This window comes from Balaenoptera musculus, chromosome 1 (genome assembly GCF_009873245.2).
Source record: "Balaenoptera musculus isolate JJ_BM4_2016_0621 chromosome 1, mBalMus1.pri.v3, whole genome shotgun sequence".
NCBI classification, from domain to species: Eukaryota; Metazoa; Chordata; class Mammalia; order Artiodactyla; family Balaenopteridae; genus Balaenoptera; species Balaenoptera musculus.
This window is the reverse complement of record NC_045785.1, coordinates 101,333,102-101,349,705: the sequence shown is the minus strand read 5'-3', so window position 1 is coordinate 101,349,705 and position 16,604 is coordinate 101,333,102. Positions and strand designations below refer to the sequence as shown.

Sequence of the window (16,604 nt, the reverse complement as noted above, 5' to 3'; positions counted from 1 at the left end):
TCTCTAAGGCTTATTAAAAGGTGATAGAACAGGCCCAACAATCACCAAATACCTCTCTTATTCCCAGTTATTTTAAGGAAACTGGGAGGTTAAAGCACAAAATTTCCGCTTAGGGGGTAAAGACAGGTTGAAATACTCTTCCCCGCGACTCCCAAGACAAGTGAGGATATAACTTTAAAAAGCAGCCTTATAAGAAGGGGAGACTGGCATCTCATTCCCTAAGTGGATATAAACCTAGGCAGAAAATTTGTCTATCTGTCTTTGTGTCTGCCTGAGCAAAGTAAAAAGAAATTAGAGAGAGATAGATGGCAGAGAGCAGGAAAGGGGGAGTCAGAAGTAGAGCATTATGCACCACCATTTAGCATTGAAAGGTTGAATGAATTCCCCATGGATTAAATGGACATGTCGAAGATAGCTAGAAATGAGCCACCTTGTTAGTGGCACCTGCTCCACAGGGCTGACTGCTAAGTAAAAGACTCCAGCAGCAAGATGATGAGGAGTAAACAGCAAAGGGAGGTAACTGAGGTCATACTGGAAAACGCAAGTCAAAACCAGATTTTGTACATCAGGGACCTATGCACTGGTGAATGCCAGAAAGTGATAAAATTTGCCCAAGATGTCATTAAGTTGTGAACAGTGATAGATTAAAAAAATGAAACCATTTTGTGCTGGTATAACAAATAATTGAAACTTTAAAGAAAATGGTTTCATGTCTATGTGTGTGATACCAGATATATGGTATGTGATAACAGAGACTTCTTTTTTATTAAAAAAAATTACTACTTTCTTAGAAATTTTAGCAACAAACCTTTGGTAATGGTGTAGATAAAGTATTTTTGGCAGATGTCCACAGACAGTCTCTTTTATCTTTTGATTTGCCATAATCAGCTGATGGGAAGTTTCCAGATATATTTTGTGAAGGAGCTGCTTTAGAATCAAGTTTCCAATAACTAGTTTCAGGTGTTTCCATTAAAGATGTCTGTGTTTTCTATATTGAACAACAAAAGTGAATAAAGTCATCATTAAATGTCATTTTAATTAAAGTACAGCAACTAGTAGAAATATCACTGAAATAAACTAGAATTTACCCCCAAATTTAGTATTGATTAGATAACTTTGAATAAATTTCACTTATCTTCTTTGTCACTTTATTTTCCCATTTAAGATGCAAATGGTATTTGCCCCTCTTTGTCTTCACAGAGCTGCTATGAAAACAAGTAAGACAACTCAACTCCCTATTTGACCAAAAGTTGAGAATTCTCCAGAGAAAAATCTCTATTCCTGGTGGCAAAAAAATCTTAATCTGAGGTTCATTCCAGTAGCCTAACAGCCAAAGGGCATTCTCTTTTATGCTTTCATATTTCCTCTATCATCTATAAAAATATCAGCTTTTCCTATCCACCAGTTTCATTCCCCCCTCCAAAAAAAAAAAAAATAGAGAAGAAAAATTATGAAAGTAAAGAACTAGAGAAATTTTCAGGGCAAGATAAAGGTAGCTGATTAGAAGGCACAAACTACTATGTATAAAATAAATAAGCTACAAGGATATAGTGTACAGCACAGAGAATATACCCAATATTTTATAATAACTATAAATGGAGTATAACCTCTAAAAATTGTGAACCTCTATGTGTATACCTGAAACTTATATAATACTGTAAGTAAACTATACCTCAATTAAAAAATAAAATATAAATTTTTAAAAAGGAGCTAAATGAGGTAATTTGAAGGTTTCTTGCCCAGTTCTAGTGATCTCACTTCATTATCCTTTTTCCAATAGGTATGAATTTTGGCAGCATTTTTTCCACAGAGTTGCATTTCTATATCCTTTTCCATAAATATTTCTATATCCTTTTCCATAAATATTTCTATATCATAGTTGATAACACAATTTTGATGAAAGCAAATTTTCTTCTGCTCTCTGGACTCATCAGGAGTCATCCTCAAAATCTCCAAAATGTAACTGCTTTCATGGACAAATTTTTCTTACCCAAAAGGACTGAGAATGGCAACTACACCACCTTGTGGTCATATCTTGGAATCTAACATTTCCCTAGTAGCCTAAAAGAAAATGCACCAGCATTCTAGACTACTGAAATAACCCTCTTTGTAATACATCATGAAAATGTATATACTTTCCTACAAGTTACATTCTTTTTTGAATATTACATTTCCAATGATGCATATATACAGAACATATGATTTTCTCTTGTTCTTTTTAAACAAACATTTATTTGGCATTTCCTATGTGCCAAGCACTATTTTAAATGCTTCACAAAGCATTAAATGAGATAATAATCTCATTTAATCTTCATAACAACTTTAGGGAAAAGGTACTATTATTATCCCTAGGTGATAAAACTGAAGCATGAAGAAGTAACATTCCCAACCTCAGAAATGTTTGATAAACCTAATGATTATTATATATAAGGCTTGTGATACTTCAATATTGTTGGAATAAAGCATAGCACACAAAAGCCTATTTAAATCTTTTCATTTCTTTTATCATTTTCTCATTATTTGCAATATATATATCTAGACACCCAGATAAAATATAGGGAACTAACTAATCTACTTGATAACATATATAAATAATAGACATATATTACTGGAATTATACATGAATCAAAACAACTCTATAAGAATATGTGATATATACTTTCATAATATGAACACATTCTATATTTAGAAATAAATATTGGAGTTTAACCAATTTATTATCTTCATCAGACACTTCGCTTAGACTATATCTAACCCTCCTGGCTAATTTTAATATGACAATAATTTCTCCAAATATGATGTTTTCAAATGTCTATCACAGTGTCTGGACATATGAAGCACCTAATATTCACTCACAGGTACAATATTTCTTTTTTTCTTCTCTTTGAACCCAAATGTAACAAAATTATAGCACTGTCTATACCAAAAAACTGAACATCGTTATTTGGTATAGACAAACATATACAAACAATATACAAACAAACAAGACAAACAATATACTCTGTTACTTTCAGTTTATAGTTAAAGCAACTTCTGTGGGGACTTAGGAGACTACATCACTGTGTATAAGGAATATTTAATCATTTTAACTAAAATTTGCAATAAAACTCTTCTGTAATAATTCTATATTACCAACTGGATTAGAAGCTGAATATAACCTCCCTTTCTCATACCTGATGCTTCCTTCTATGCACAGGGAACATTCCTAACTTCTCTCTGCTTCCTTAGGGAAAGAGCAATGACTTAATGGGATTGTTGAATATGGAAGGAGTAACGGGGGACATATAGTTCAGCCCCTTCCTTACTCCTCCTCTTGGGTACCAGAAGAGGCACACATTCTACTCTATGCCATGCATTTTACAAGAGCAGGCCATTCAAGTAGGTACACTTGTCCCAGTCTAGCTCTACCTGTGACAGAGTAGATAAACTTGTTTAATTTAGGATTTCAGGATTAAGAAATCCTGTTGCCTTCAAATATAAGCCACACTGTCCAATATTATTTGTCAATAATAAAGATATTATGTTGATTTTCACTGCCTTTCTCAGTTGGCTTAGACTTAAGAGAGCAAGATGTCATTTATTTAGCCCTCTCAAACCTCAAAATTAAACACAATCTAAACATAAGCTTTAGAATTTTTAATTGAAATATTTTCCCCCAATGTTGGAAATTTCTCAAGAAACACAGAAGTACCTAACTAATTTAATGCTATAATAAAAACTATAAAAGAATAAAATCTCTAAATTTCCAAATGACAAATGCTTTGAAATTTTTTAGCTAATGCTTTTGAATTAACAAATAGAAAGAAATAATTTTGGAAATGAAATTGTGTGATATATATATATATATATATATATATATTTAATTTTTATTGGGGTATAGTTGATTTACAATGTTGTATTAGTTTCACAGGTACAGCAAAGTGAATCTGTTATACATATACATATATCCAGTCTTTTTTAGATTCTTTTCCCATATAGGCCATTACAGAGTATTGAACAGAGTTCCCTGTGCTATACCATAGGTCCTTATTAGTTATGTATTTTTATATAGTAGTGGGTATATGTCAATCCCAACCTTCCAATTTATCCCTCCCCAACCCTTACCCCCTGGTAACCATAAGTTTATTTTCTACATCTGTAACTCTATTTCTGTTTTGTAGATAAGTTCATTTTTAGATTCCACATATAAGCAATATCATATGATATTTGTCTTTCTCTGTCTGACCTTACTTCACTTAGCATGATAATCTCTAGGTCCATCCATGTTCCAGCAAATGGCATTATTTTGTTCTTTTTAATGGCTGAGTAATATTCCATTGTACACATGTACCACATCTTCTGTGTGATATATTTTTGATGTTATTTTCCCATTTATGAACAAAAAAAATTTACCAAGATGTTAGAAAGTGAAATGGTTATAAAGAAATCTATGAGAGTTATATAAAACTCTTACCTTGTCTTTTTTTTCTTTGAGAGTAACTGTGTTTTCTTTTGCCTCTCTTTTAAGGTTTGCCTATTAAAAAAGAATATCAAGTACATATAATGTAGTCATTACTATTATAAAAAATTAATGTTCCTATTATCAAATCTTTCCTAAGAAGTATTAACAAAGAATACTGCCTTCTAAATCTTATAAAATAATGAAAAGAAAAAAGAAAAACAAATTAGTTCCTTTCTATAAAGGTATGTTATTTGATGTTGATTATCTTTTTAAACAATTCTGATCTGTCTCCAGCAGTCATCTGTGGACTCATTAAGTCCTTTAAAATGCTGAATCTCAGCTTTCTCATTTGTAAAATGAAGTGGATGGATCAGCTTATAAAGTAAGGGTATATACAAGTAACTAATTGTAAAGAGCTGCAAAGAGATCCAAAATATTGTGAGCCTTTAGAGGCAGAATTCCCTTTTTCTCTGTGTATGGAGAAAAGCAATTCAGTTGGACACTGAATAATCAATTTTCAACTTGAGATAAACAGGTATGAGAGAGAAAAAGAAAGTACAAAAAAAGTACAAAATACTTACAAAATAATACATCATTTCTCTAGTACTCCAGGAAATAATACATTTTGCTGGAGATTAGGGCATGTGTATTCAGTGGGAAGAAAAGAAAAATTAACCCTGGCCTAGAGAAAAGAATATGTGCAATGCCTTTAATATGACAGTCATCTGGAAAACAGAATGGTTACAGCTCCAAGGAGCCTTAAAAGTCTCAGAGAAGAAAAAGTTTCAATAAGCACAACTTTAGGCAAACTCGCCTTGCCTGCCCATGATGCCTATGCCAATACCTGCACTCACTGAATGTCTGTGTACACCATGGTATCTCTCCTAAAGCACTGCTCCTAACCAGAAAACACACTTCACCATGAAAGAAGCTGGCAATAAGCTGATGTAACAGTAGTCACTGCTCTTATTATGTATCCTATCAACTACCAATAGTTAATCTTCAGTTATCACAACTGGGGTCTACTCTATGGGGATGAAATGCTGTCTTCTAGGATAAAGCATACCCTCTAAACTAGCTAAATTACACTGATTCTCAGAATACATATCTTGGCTTCTAGAGGACGGAAGGGAGAAAGCACCTCCCAAAACTGCACTTTCTCTACAACTCTGACTTTTGCTACTCTGGAGATCTTAGTACAGTCTGTTCTAATACAACATGGGTTTCCAAGGTGTGAATTAGCTCATATACAAAGGTATATCTTTGGTAGTGTCTAATTAATCATGAGTTCCCTAAGACAAAAGTGATGGGCAGTCCACTAAGGTACCTATTTAATCTGAGTAACTAAAAAATGCCTGTAATATGGTCTGGTAAAGAGAGGATTGACTTGAGGCACAGGAGAATATGATAGCCCTGTGCCCAAATTTCATACCTGAATAAATTTACAAACCTAGAACCCTCTAAATTAAACAAAAGCCTGGTACAATTGTGGAAGGATTTTGCAATAATATCACAAATTCATACTGAATCCTTCCTACTACCATGTGCACTGAGAGAAATACTAAGACTTATGGGTAATTGGGCATTGACTATTAGCTAACACCAATTCTTGTAACCCATAATGTTATTATTTTTTCACTAGTTTGAGCACAGGTATACTGGGGTCAGGTGATAAATAGCACTTAATCCAAGTCCACCTCATGGTGAGCCCATGGAACCATAAACCTATCCTGTGGTCATTTCTTTAGATCCTGAGTATACAGCTGAATAGATAAACTCAATAAGTGGCAAAATCCCCACATTGGTTCTGACTACAGAGTGACAGATTTTTATATTTGGAAGGACCAATTGGAAGACTTTAAAACTCTCCTTCCATATCAAGAATGTAAACAAATATACAAAATACCACATCTCACTAGGAAGAGATTAAGGCACCATCAAGAGATGAAAGATATAGGAAAGGTGATTTAGTACAGTCTCACAAAGCCAACCTATTTTAAGCGGAAGCTAAGACGTCATTCGGTAACAATTTCTTCATACCAACTGGTATGTAAAATAGGTCAAAATCGGGATTGGCATATTGACTAGGATCAAAATTGAAAACTAAGAAAAAGTTTCATACAAAACATGAGCTCAACTTAAATAATGGAATTTGGATTACAGAACAGAATATGTGTTTTTATTAATCCTGATAATGTAAAATAATAAAACATAAAAATTGTATAGGCAAAAGAATAGGCAGTAGGAGAAAGTATTAGATAAATTGTTTAAAAATATAAAGGTAACGAGTAAAATAATTTAAAAAACTATATACACCTCTCAAATCAACCAAAAATACACACACATACAATTTAGAGAAAAAGACAATAAAATAAATATTAATATGTAATGTAAAATAAAATGACAAAAGCATGATTAAAATATATATCATATTGATAAGGGTTAATATCCAGAATATGTAAGGAACTCACACAACTCAACCAAAAAAAAACCAAATAATTTAAAAATGGGCAAAGGACATGAGTAGACGATTCTCCAAAGAGGATATACAAATGGCCAACAAGCATATGAAAAGATGTCCAACATCACTAATTATAAGAGAAATGCAAATCAAAACTACAATGAGCTATCACTCACACTCCTTAGGAGGATGACCACTATCAAAATAATAGAAAATAAGTGTTGGCAAGGATGCAGAGAAATCAGAACCCTTGCACACTATTGGCGGAAATGTAAAATGGTACAGTTGCTACCGAAGACTGTATGGTGGTTCCTCAAAAATTAATAATAGAATTACCATATGATCCAGGAATCCCACTTTTGGGTATACATCCAAAAGAATTCAGAGCAGGATCGGATCTCCAAGAGACATTTGCACACCCATGTTCATTAATTACAACATTAATCACAATAGCCAAGAGGTGGAAGCAACCCAAATGTCCATCACAGATGAATGGATATTCATCCATGTGGTATATACATGCAATGGAATATTAGGCAGCCTTAAAAAAAAAGGAAATTCTGTCACATGCTACAAATGGATGAACCTTGAAGACATTATGCTAATTGAAATAATCCAGTTACAGAAAGACAAATACTGCATGGTTCTACTCATATGAAGTATCTAAGGTAGTTAAAATCATAGAAACAGAAAAAAGGTGGTTGGAAGGGGAATTAGTGTTTAATGGATTTAGACTTTCAGTTTTGCAAGATTAAAAAGTTCTAGAGATCTATTGTACAACAATATGTATATGCTTAAAACTATTAAACTGTATACACTTAAAAAGTGTTAAGATGGATGGTAAATTTAATGTACATATTTTTACCATGATTAAAAAAAATAAAACTACAACCATTCTATCTTATGAATATCAATATGAAGGTACTAAGTAAAAATATTAGCAAACAGAATCCAGCATCACATTAAAGATACTTCATGACCAAATGGAGTTCATTCCAGAAATGCAAGAATAATTTAAAAATACGTATCATATCAATAAATACTATCGGGAAAAATAAGCTACTAAATAAAAAGAGACTCTCAGATTAGACTCCATCAGGGTTAATAAGAAATGGACAAAAACATATAAGACAAACAAGTCCAAAAAGAAAGTTAGGATCACAACACAAATATCAGGCAAAGCTGGCTTCAAAGCAAAAAGGACAAAGATGAAAGATACAGTTTCCAAGGAGCAATTAATTAGTATAAACTTTTACACAATGAATAGTATTCATCAAAACATGTAAAGCAAAGTTGGCTGAGAACTCACAAAGAAGAGAAATATAACAGTAATAAACCCTTAACTCCTTCTTTCAGCTCATGAGTGATCAAACAGAAAAAATATATAACGAAGTTAAAGTAGATGTCAAAAAAAACTGATACAGTAGATCAAACTGTTTGGTAAAGGTGGAAGAGTGAAGGCAGATTATAAAATCTTCCTCTCCCTACACTAACAAAAAACTATAAAGGGAGGGAGGAAAGGTAAGTAGTCAAGAACTGGCAAAAATGAATTCAACAACAGAAACATACCATATCAGGCCATAATCTCTGATTCTAGTGAAGGTTCAGCAAGAAAGATACAGAGTACAGCTGTGCTGATTTGACTCAAGGTGTCTCCTAATCTAATCACTACTTACGTGGTATTGGTGAAAGTGAACACATATAATAATGAGAAGAATTGTCACTAATATACCTGAATTTGTAAGAAGAGATCTGAGGGAATAAGCAGGCAGTCCAGGAAAAAGAAGCCTAGGAAATGCATGAAAAATGACTAAATCTTATCATTTTGGTCTCTCTAGTCTGGACAAAAAAGCATAACAACCATGCCCGTATAGAATTAATTATCCTTGCCAATAAATAGAACATATTAGAAATAAAGTCAAAAGACAAAATGTAAAAAAGAAGAAAAGATTCCCCTGAAGGAGCAGAAAACATAAAAAATATGAGATTCATTGAAAAACCACGTGAATTTTGTCCTTATCCCTGGGTCCACCTCTCATCACCTTGTAAGTGAGGTATACCAAATCATGATATTCTTATCTTTTCCCTCATAAAATTGGGTAAGTGAGGAAATACAGCTTGGAAGAGAGATTGGAAAAATGGCAAAAATGAATAACCATAGCTTATCCTGTTGGATAGACACATGGGCTCCAGGGCTTCAACCTGAGTTGGTTAAAAGATGTGAAGCCTAAGGAAAAAATCATCACAAAAAAACTACAGACCAATCTTTCTTATGAATCTAGGTGCAAAAATTCCTCAACAAAATACTAGCAAACCAAATCTAGCAGAATACAAAGAAGATTATATGTCATGACAAAGTAGGATTTCTCCCAAGAACTGAAACTGAATTTCATCAAAATTAAAGACTTTGTGCTACAAATGATACCATCAAGAAACTGAAAAGACAATTCAAAGAATGGGAGAAAATGTTTAAAAATCTTATATCAGATAAGGGACTTGTATCTAGAATATACAAAGAACTCTTAAAACTCAATACTAAAAAAATAAGTAACCTAATTTTAAAATAGGCAAAGTATCTGAATAGATATTTCTCCAAAAAAGATACACAAATGGCCAAAAGCACATGAAAAGATGATCAACATCATTAGGCATTAAAGAAATACAAATCAAAACAACAATGATATACCATGCCACACCCACCTGGATGATTATATCAAAAAAAGACAACAACAAGTATTGGTGAGGTTGTGGAAAAATTGAGACCTTCATGCACTGCTAGTGGGAATCCAAAATGGTACGGTTGGTTTAGAGAACAGTTGGGCAGTATCTTAAAATATGAAACATAGAGACACCATATTACCCAGCAATTCTACTCCTACATATATAATCAAGAGAAATGAAAACATATATCCTCACAAAACTTGTACACAAATATTCTTAACAGCATTATTCATAATAGTCAAAATGGAAACAACCCAAATTTCTATCAATTGATAAATGGATAAATAAAACAGTATACCCATATAACAAAATATTATTCAGCAATAAAAAGGAATGAAGTACTGATATATGCTAGGACATGGTTGGACCTTGAAGACATTATGCTCAGTGAAACAAGACCATATATTATATGATTTCATTTAAGTGAAATATCCAGAAGAGGTAAATCTTATAGAAACAGAAAGTAGATCATTGATTGACTAGAGCTAGTGAATTCGTTGATGGGAGCAAAGGGGCAGGTATAATTGTTGCTGGGGGATTGATACATATATTCTAAAACTACGTAGCAGTGATGGTTGCACAACTGTCAGTAACTGTCAATATATTTAAAAACCACTGAATTGTACATTTTAAATGGATGATTATATAGTACATAAATTATATGTCAGTGAAACTGTTTTAAAAAACTTTCAGAGCTGAGCAGGGAAACAGACAAAGTTGGGGACTTTAACACCCCTCTTTCAGCTACTGATAAAATTACTAGGCAGAAAGTCAGCAAAAATGTATAAAACCTGAACAACACAACCAACTAATTAGGTTTAATTGACATTTATAGTACACTCCACCAACAACAGCATAACATACATTTGTTTCAAGCACCTACAGATCATTCACCAAGACAGACCATATTCTGGGCCATAAAGCAAACCTCAACAAATTTAAAAGAATGAAACTGCTATGGACTAAATGTTTGTATCCCCCCCAAAATTCATATATCAAGGCCTTAATACCCAGTGTGGAATGGCGTTTGGAGGTGGGGCCTTTGAGAAGTAATTGGGTTTGGATGAGGTCATAGAGGTGAAGCCCTCACGATGGGACTGGTACCCTTATAAAGAGTTGAAGAAACCAGCATTCTCTTTCAGCCATGTGAGGACATAGAAAGAAAGTAACTGTCTTCAAGCCAGGAAATGGGCCCTGACCAGAACTTTACCACGCTGGCACTCTGATCTCAGACTTACAGCCTCCAGAACTGTGAGAAATAATATTTGTTGTTTAAGCCATTCAATCTATGGTATTTTTGTTATAGTATCCCACAGACAAATACAGAAATCATAAAGATTGTATTCTCTGACCATAATGGAATCAAACTAGAAATCAGTAACAGAGAGACAACAGGAAAATCTTTGAACACGTGAAAATTTGAAAACAAACTTCTAAATAATCAATGGGTCAAAGAAGAAGTCTCAAAGAAAAATAAAATTATAAGAACTGAATGAACACAAAAACACAACATATCAAAACATACGGGACACAGCCAAAGCAGTACTGAGAGAGAAATTTATAGTACTAAATATTTACATTAGGAAAAAGGGGAGAGTGATTTCAGCAAAATGGCAGAATAGGCGTTTTTACCATCCTCCCCATCAAGAACACAGATTTTGACAATCATCCATAGATGAGAATACCTCTGTGGAAGTTCTGGAGTCCGAAAGAGAACTTCCAGGGAGGAGAAGGAGATGGCGGAAGAGTAAGACGCGGAGATCACCTTCCTTCCCACAGATACATTAGAAACACATCTACACATGGAACTGCTCCTACAGAACACCCACTGAACGCTGGCAGAAAACGTCAGACCTCCCAAAAGGCAAGAAACTCCCCACGTACTTGGGTAGGGCAAAAGAAAAAAGAAATAACAGAGACAAAAGAATAGGGACGGGACCTGCACCAGTAGGAGGGAGCTGTGAAGGAGGAAAGGTTTCCACACACTAGGAAGCCCCTTCGCAGGCAGAGACTGCAGGTGGCAGAGGGGGGAAGCTTCGGAGCCATGGAGGAGAGCGCAGCCACAGGGGTGCGGAGGGCAAAGCGGAGAGACTCCTGCACAGAGGCTCGGTGCCGAGCAGCACTCACCAGCCCGAGAGGCTTGTCTGCTCACCCGCCGGGGCAGGCAGGGGCTGGGAGCTGAGGCTCAGGCTTCGGTCGGATCGCAGGGAGAGGACTGGGGTTGGCGGCATGAACACAGCCTGAAGGGGTTAGTGCACCACAGCTAGCCGGGAGTCCGGGAAAAAGTCTGCAGCTGCCAAGAGGCAAGAGACTTTTTCTTGCCTCTTTGTTTCGCGGCGCGCAAGGAGAGGGGATTCAGAGCGCCGCCTAAACGAACTCCAGAGACGGGCACGAGCCGCGGCGATCAGCGCGGACCCCAGAGACGGGCATGAGACGCTAAGGCTGCTGCTGCCGCCACTAAGAAGCCTGTGTGCAAGCACAGGTCACTCTCCACACCGCCCCTCTCGGGAGCCGGTGCAGCCGCCACAGCTAGGCTCCCGCGATCCGGGGACAACTTCCCCGGGAGAACGCACGGCGTGCCTCGGGCTGCTGCAACGTCACGCCGGCCTCTGCCGCCGCAGGCTCGCCCCACATCCGTATCCCTCCCTCCCCCCGGCCTGAGGGAGCCAGAGCCCCCGAAGCAGCTGCTCCTTTAACCCAGTTCTGTCTGGGCGGGGAACAGACGCCCTCAGGCGACCTACACACAGAGGCAGGTCCAAATCCAAAGCTGAACCCCGGGAGCTGTGCAAACAAAGAAGAGAACGGGAAATCTCTCCCAGCAGCCTCAGAAGCAGCGGATTAAAACTCCACAAACAACTTGATGTGCCTGCATCTGTTGAATACCTGAATAGACAACGAATCATCCCAAATTCAGGAGGTGGACTTTGGGAGCAGGATATATTAATTTTTCCCCTTTTCCTTTTTTTGTGAGTGTATATGTATATGCTTCTGGGTGAGATTTTGTCTGTATAGCTTTGCTTTATAATAGCTTTATTTTACTTCACTGTATTTTATCCTCTTTCTTTCTATTTTTTCTCCCTTTTACTCTGAGCCGTGTCAATGAAAGGCTCTTGGTGCTCCAGCCAGGCATCAGGGCTGTGCCTCTGAGGTGGGAGAGCCAACTTCAGGACACTGGTCCACAAGAGACCTCCCAGCTCCACGTAATACCAAACGGTGAAAATCTCTCAGAGATCTCCATCTCAACATCAAGACCCAGCTTCACTCAATGACCAGCAAGCTACAGTGCTGGACACCCTATGCCAAACAACTAGCAAGACAGGAACACAGCCCCATCCATTAGCAGAGAGGCTGCCTAAAATCATAATAAGGCCACAGACACCCCAAAATACACCACCAGACGTGGACGTGCCCACCAGAAAGACAAGATCCAGTCTCATCCACCAGAACACAGGCACTAGTTCCCTCCACCAGGAAGCCTACACAACCCACTGAACCAACCTTAGCCACTGGGGACAGATACCAAAAACAACGGGAACTACGAACCTGCAGCCTGTGAAAAGGAGACCCCAAACACAGTAAGATAAGCAAAATGAGACGACAGAAAAACACACAGCAGATGAAGGAGCAGGATCAAAACACACCAGACCTAACAAATGAAGAGGAAATAGGTAGTCTACCTGAAAAAGAATTCAGAATAATGATAGTAAGGATGATCCAAAATCTTGGAAATAGAATAGACAAAATGCAAGAAACATTTAACAAGGACATAGAAGAACTAAAGAGGAACCAAGCAACGATGAAAAACACAATAAATGAAATTAAAAATACTCTAGATGGGATCAATAGCAGAATAACTGAGGCAGAAGAACGGATAAGTGACCTGGAAGATAAAATGGTGGAAATAACTACTTCAGAGCAGGATAAAGAAAAAGAAGGAAAAGAACTGAGGACAGTCTCAGAGACCTCTGGGACAACATTAAACGCACCAACATTCGAATTATAGGGGTCCCAGAAGAAGAAGAGAAAAAGAAAGGGACTGAGAAAATATTAGAAGAGATTATAGTTGAAAACTTCCCTAATATGGGAAAGGAAATAGTTAATCAAGTCCTGGAAGCACAGAGAGTCCCATACAGGATAAATCCAAGGAGAAACACGCCAAGACACATATTAATCAAACTGTCAAAAATTAAATATAAAGAAAACATATTAAAAGCAGCAAGGGAGAAACAACAAATAACACACAAGGGAATCCCCATAAGGTTAACAGCTGATCTTTCAGCAGAAACTCTGCAAGCCAGAAGGGAGTGGCAGGACATACTTAAAGTGATGAAGGAGAAAAACCTACAACCAAGATTACTCTACCCAGCAAGGATCTCATTCAGATTTGATGGAGAAATTAAAACCTTTACAGACAAGCAAAAGCTGAGAGAGTTCAGCACTACCAAACCAGCTTTACAACAAATGCTAAAGGAACTTCTCTAGGCAAGAAACACAAGAGAAGGAAAACACCTACAATAACAAACACAAAATATCTAAGAAAATGGGAATAGGAACATACATATCGATAATTACCTTAAATGTAAATGGATTAAATGCTCCCACCAAAAGACACAGACTGGCTGAATGGATACAAAAACAAGACCCATATATATGCTGTCTACAAGAGACCCACTTCCGACCTAGAGACACATACAGACTGAAAGTGAGGGGATGGAAAAAGATATTCCATGCAAATGGAAATCAAAAGAAAGCTGGAGTAGCAATTCTCATATCAGACAAAATAGACTTTAAAATAAAGACTATTACAAGAGACAAAGAAGGACACTATATAATGATCAAGGGATCGATCCAAGAGGAAGGTATAACAATTGTAAATATCTATGCACCCAACACAGGAGCACCTCAATACATAAGGCAAATACTAACAGCCATTAAAGGGGAAATTGACAGCAACACAATCATAGTAGGGGACTTTAACACCCCACTTTCACCAATGGACAGATCATCCAAAATGAAAATAAATAAGGAAACACAAGCTTTAAATGATACATTAAACAAGATAGACTTAATTGATATTTATAGGACATTCCACCCAAAAACAACAGAATACACATTTTTCTCAAGTGCTCATGGAACATTCTCCAGGATAGATCATACCTTGGGTCACAAATCAAACCTTGGTAAATTTAAGAAAACTGAAATCATATCAAGTATCTTTTCCGACCACAACGCTATGAGACTAGATATCAATTACAGGAAAAGATCTGTAAAAAATACAAACACATGGAGGCTACACAATACACTACTTAATAACGAAGTGATCACTGAAGAAATCAAAGGGGAAATCAAAAAATACCTAGAAACAAATGACAATGGAGACACGACGACCCAAAACCTATGGGATGCAGCAAAAGCAGTGCTAAGAGGGAAGTTTATAGCAATACAAGCCTACCTCAAGAAACAGGAAACATCTCTAGTAAACAACCTAACCTTGCACCTGAAGCAATTAGAGAAAGAAGAACAAAAAAACCCAAAGCTAGCAGAAGGAAAGAAATCATAAAGATCAGATCAGAAATAAATGAAAAAGAAATGAAGGAAACAATAGCAAAAATCAATGAAACTAAAAGCTGGTTCTTCAAGAAGATAAACAAAATTGATAAACCATTAGCCAGACTCATCAAGAGAAAAAGGGAGAAGACTCAAATCAATAGAATTAGAAATGAAAAAGGAGAAGTAACCACTGACACTGCAGAAATACAAACGATCATGAGAGATTACTACAAGCAACTCTATGCCAATAAGATGGACAACCTGGAAGAAAGGGACAGATTCTTAGAAATGCACAACCTGCCGAGACGGAACCAGGAAGAAATAGAAAATATGAACAGACCAATCACAAACACTGAAATTGAAACTGTGATTAAAAATCTTCCAACAAACAAAAGCCCAGGACCAGATGGCTTCACAGGCGAATTCTATCAAACATTTAGAGAAGAGCTAACACCTATCCTTCTCAAACTCTTCCAAAATATTGCAGAGGGAGGAACACTCCCAAACTCATTCTACAAGGCCACCATCACCCTGACACCAAAACCAGACAAAGATGTCACAAAGAAAGAAAACTACAGGCCAATATCACTGATGAACATAGATGCAAAAATCCTCAACAAAATACTAGCAAACAGAATCCAACAGCACATTAAAAGGATCATACACCATGATCAAGTGGGGTTTATCCCAGGAATGCAAGGATTCTTCAATATACGCAAATCAATCAACGTGATACACCATATTAACAAACTGAAGGAGAAAAACCATATGATCATCTCAATAGATGCAGAGAAAGCTTTCAACAAAATTCAACACCCATTTATGATAAAAGCCCTGCAGAAAGTAGGCATAGAGGGAACTTTCCTCAGCATAATAAAGGCCATATATGACAAACCCACAGCCAACATTGTCCTCAATGGTGAAAAACTGAAACCATTTCCACTAAGATCAGGAACAAGACAAGGTTGCCCACTCTCACCACTATTATTCAACATAGTTTTGGAAGTGTTAGCCACAGCAATCAGAGAAGAAAAAGAAATAAAAGGAATCCAAATCGGAAAGGAAGAAGTAAAGTTGTCACTGTTTGCAGATGACATGATACTATACATAGAGAATCCTAAAGATGCTACCAGAAAACTACTAGAGCTAATCAATGAATTTGGTAAAGTAGCAGGATACAAAATTAATGCACAGAAATCTCTTGCATTTCTATACACTAATGACGAAAAATCTGAAAGTGAAATTAAGAAAACACTCCCATTTACCATTGCAACAAAAAGAATAAAATATCTAGGAATAAACCTACCTAAGGAGACAAAAGACCTGTATGCAGAAAATTATAAGACACTGATGAAAGAAATTAAAGATGATACAAATAGATGGAGAGATATACCGTGTTCTTGGATTGGAAGAATCAACATTGTGAAAATG

The 16,604-nt window shown here is 36.3% G+C and overlaps 1 protein-coding gene across 2 annotated transcripts in view; it reads right to left on the bottom strand.

Annotated features, from left to right (window-relative positions):
- SYCP1 (synaptonemal complex protein 1) overlaps nucleotides 1–16,604 on the bottom strand; it is a 169,399-nt gene that overhangs the window by 14,523 nt on the left and 138,272 nt on the right. For both annotated transcript variants that reach the window (XM_036867739.1, XM_036867746.1), the window contains 2 exons: nucleotides 4,454–4,513; nucleotides 809–988 (listed from right to left, as the gene is read on the bottom strand). In XM_036867739.1, the coding sequence (XP_036723634.1) occupies nucleotides 809–988; nucleotides 4,454–4,513 (240 nt within the window). The remainder of the gene's footprint in view (nucleotides 1–808; nucleotides 989–4,453; nucleotides 4,514–16,604) is intronic.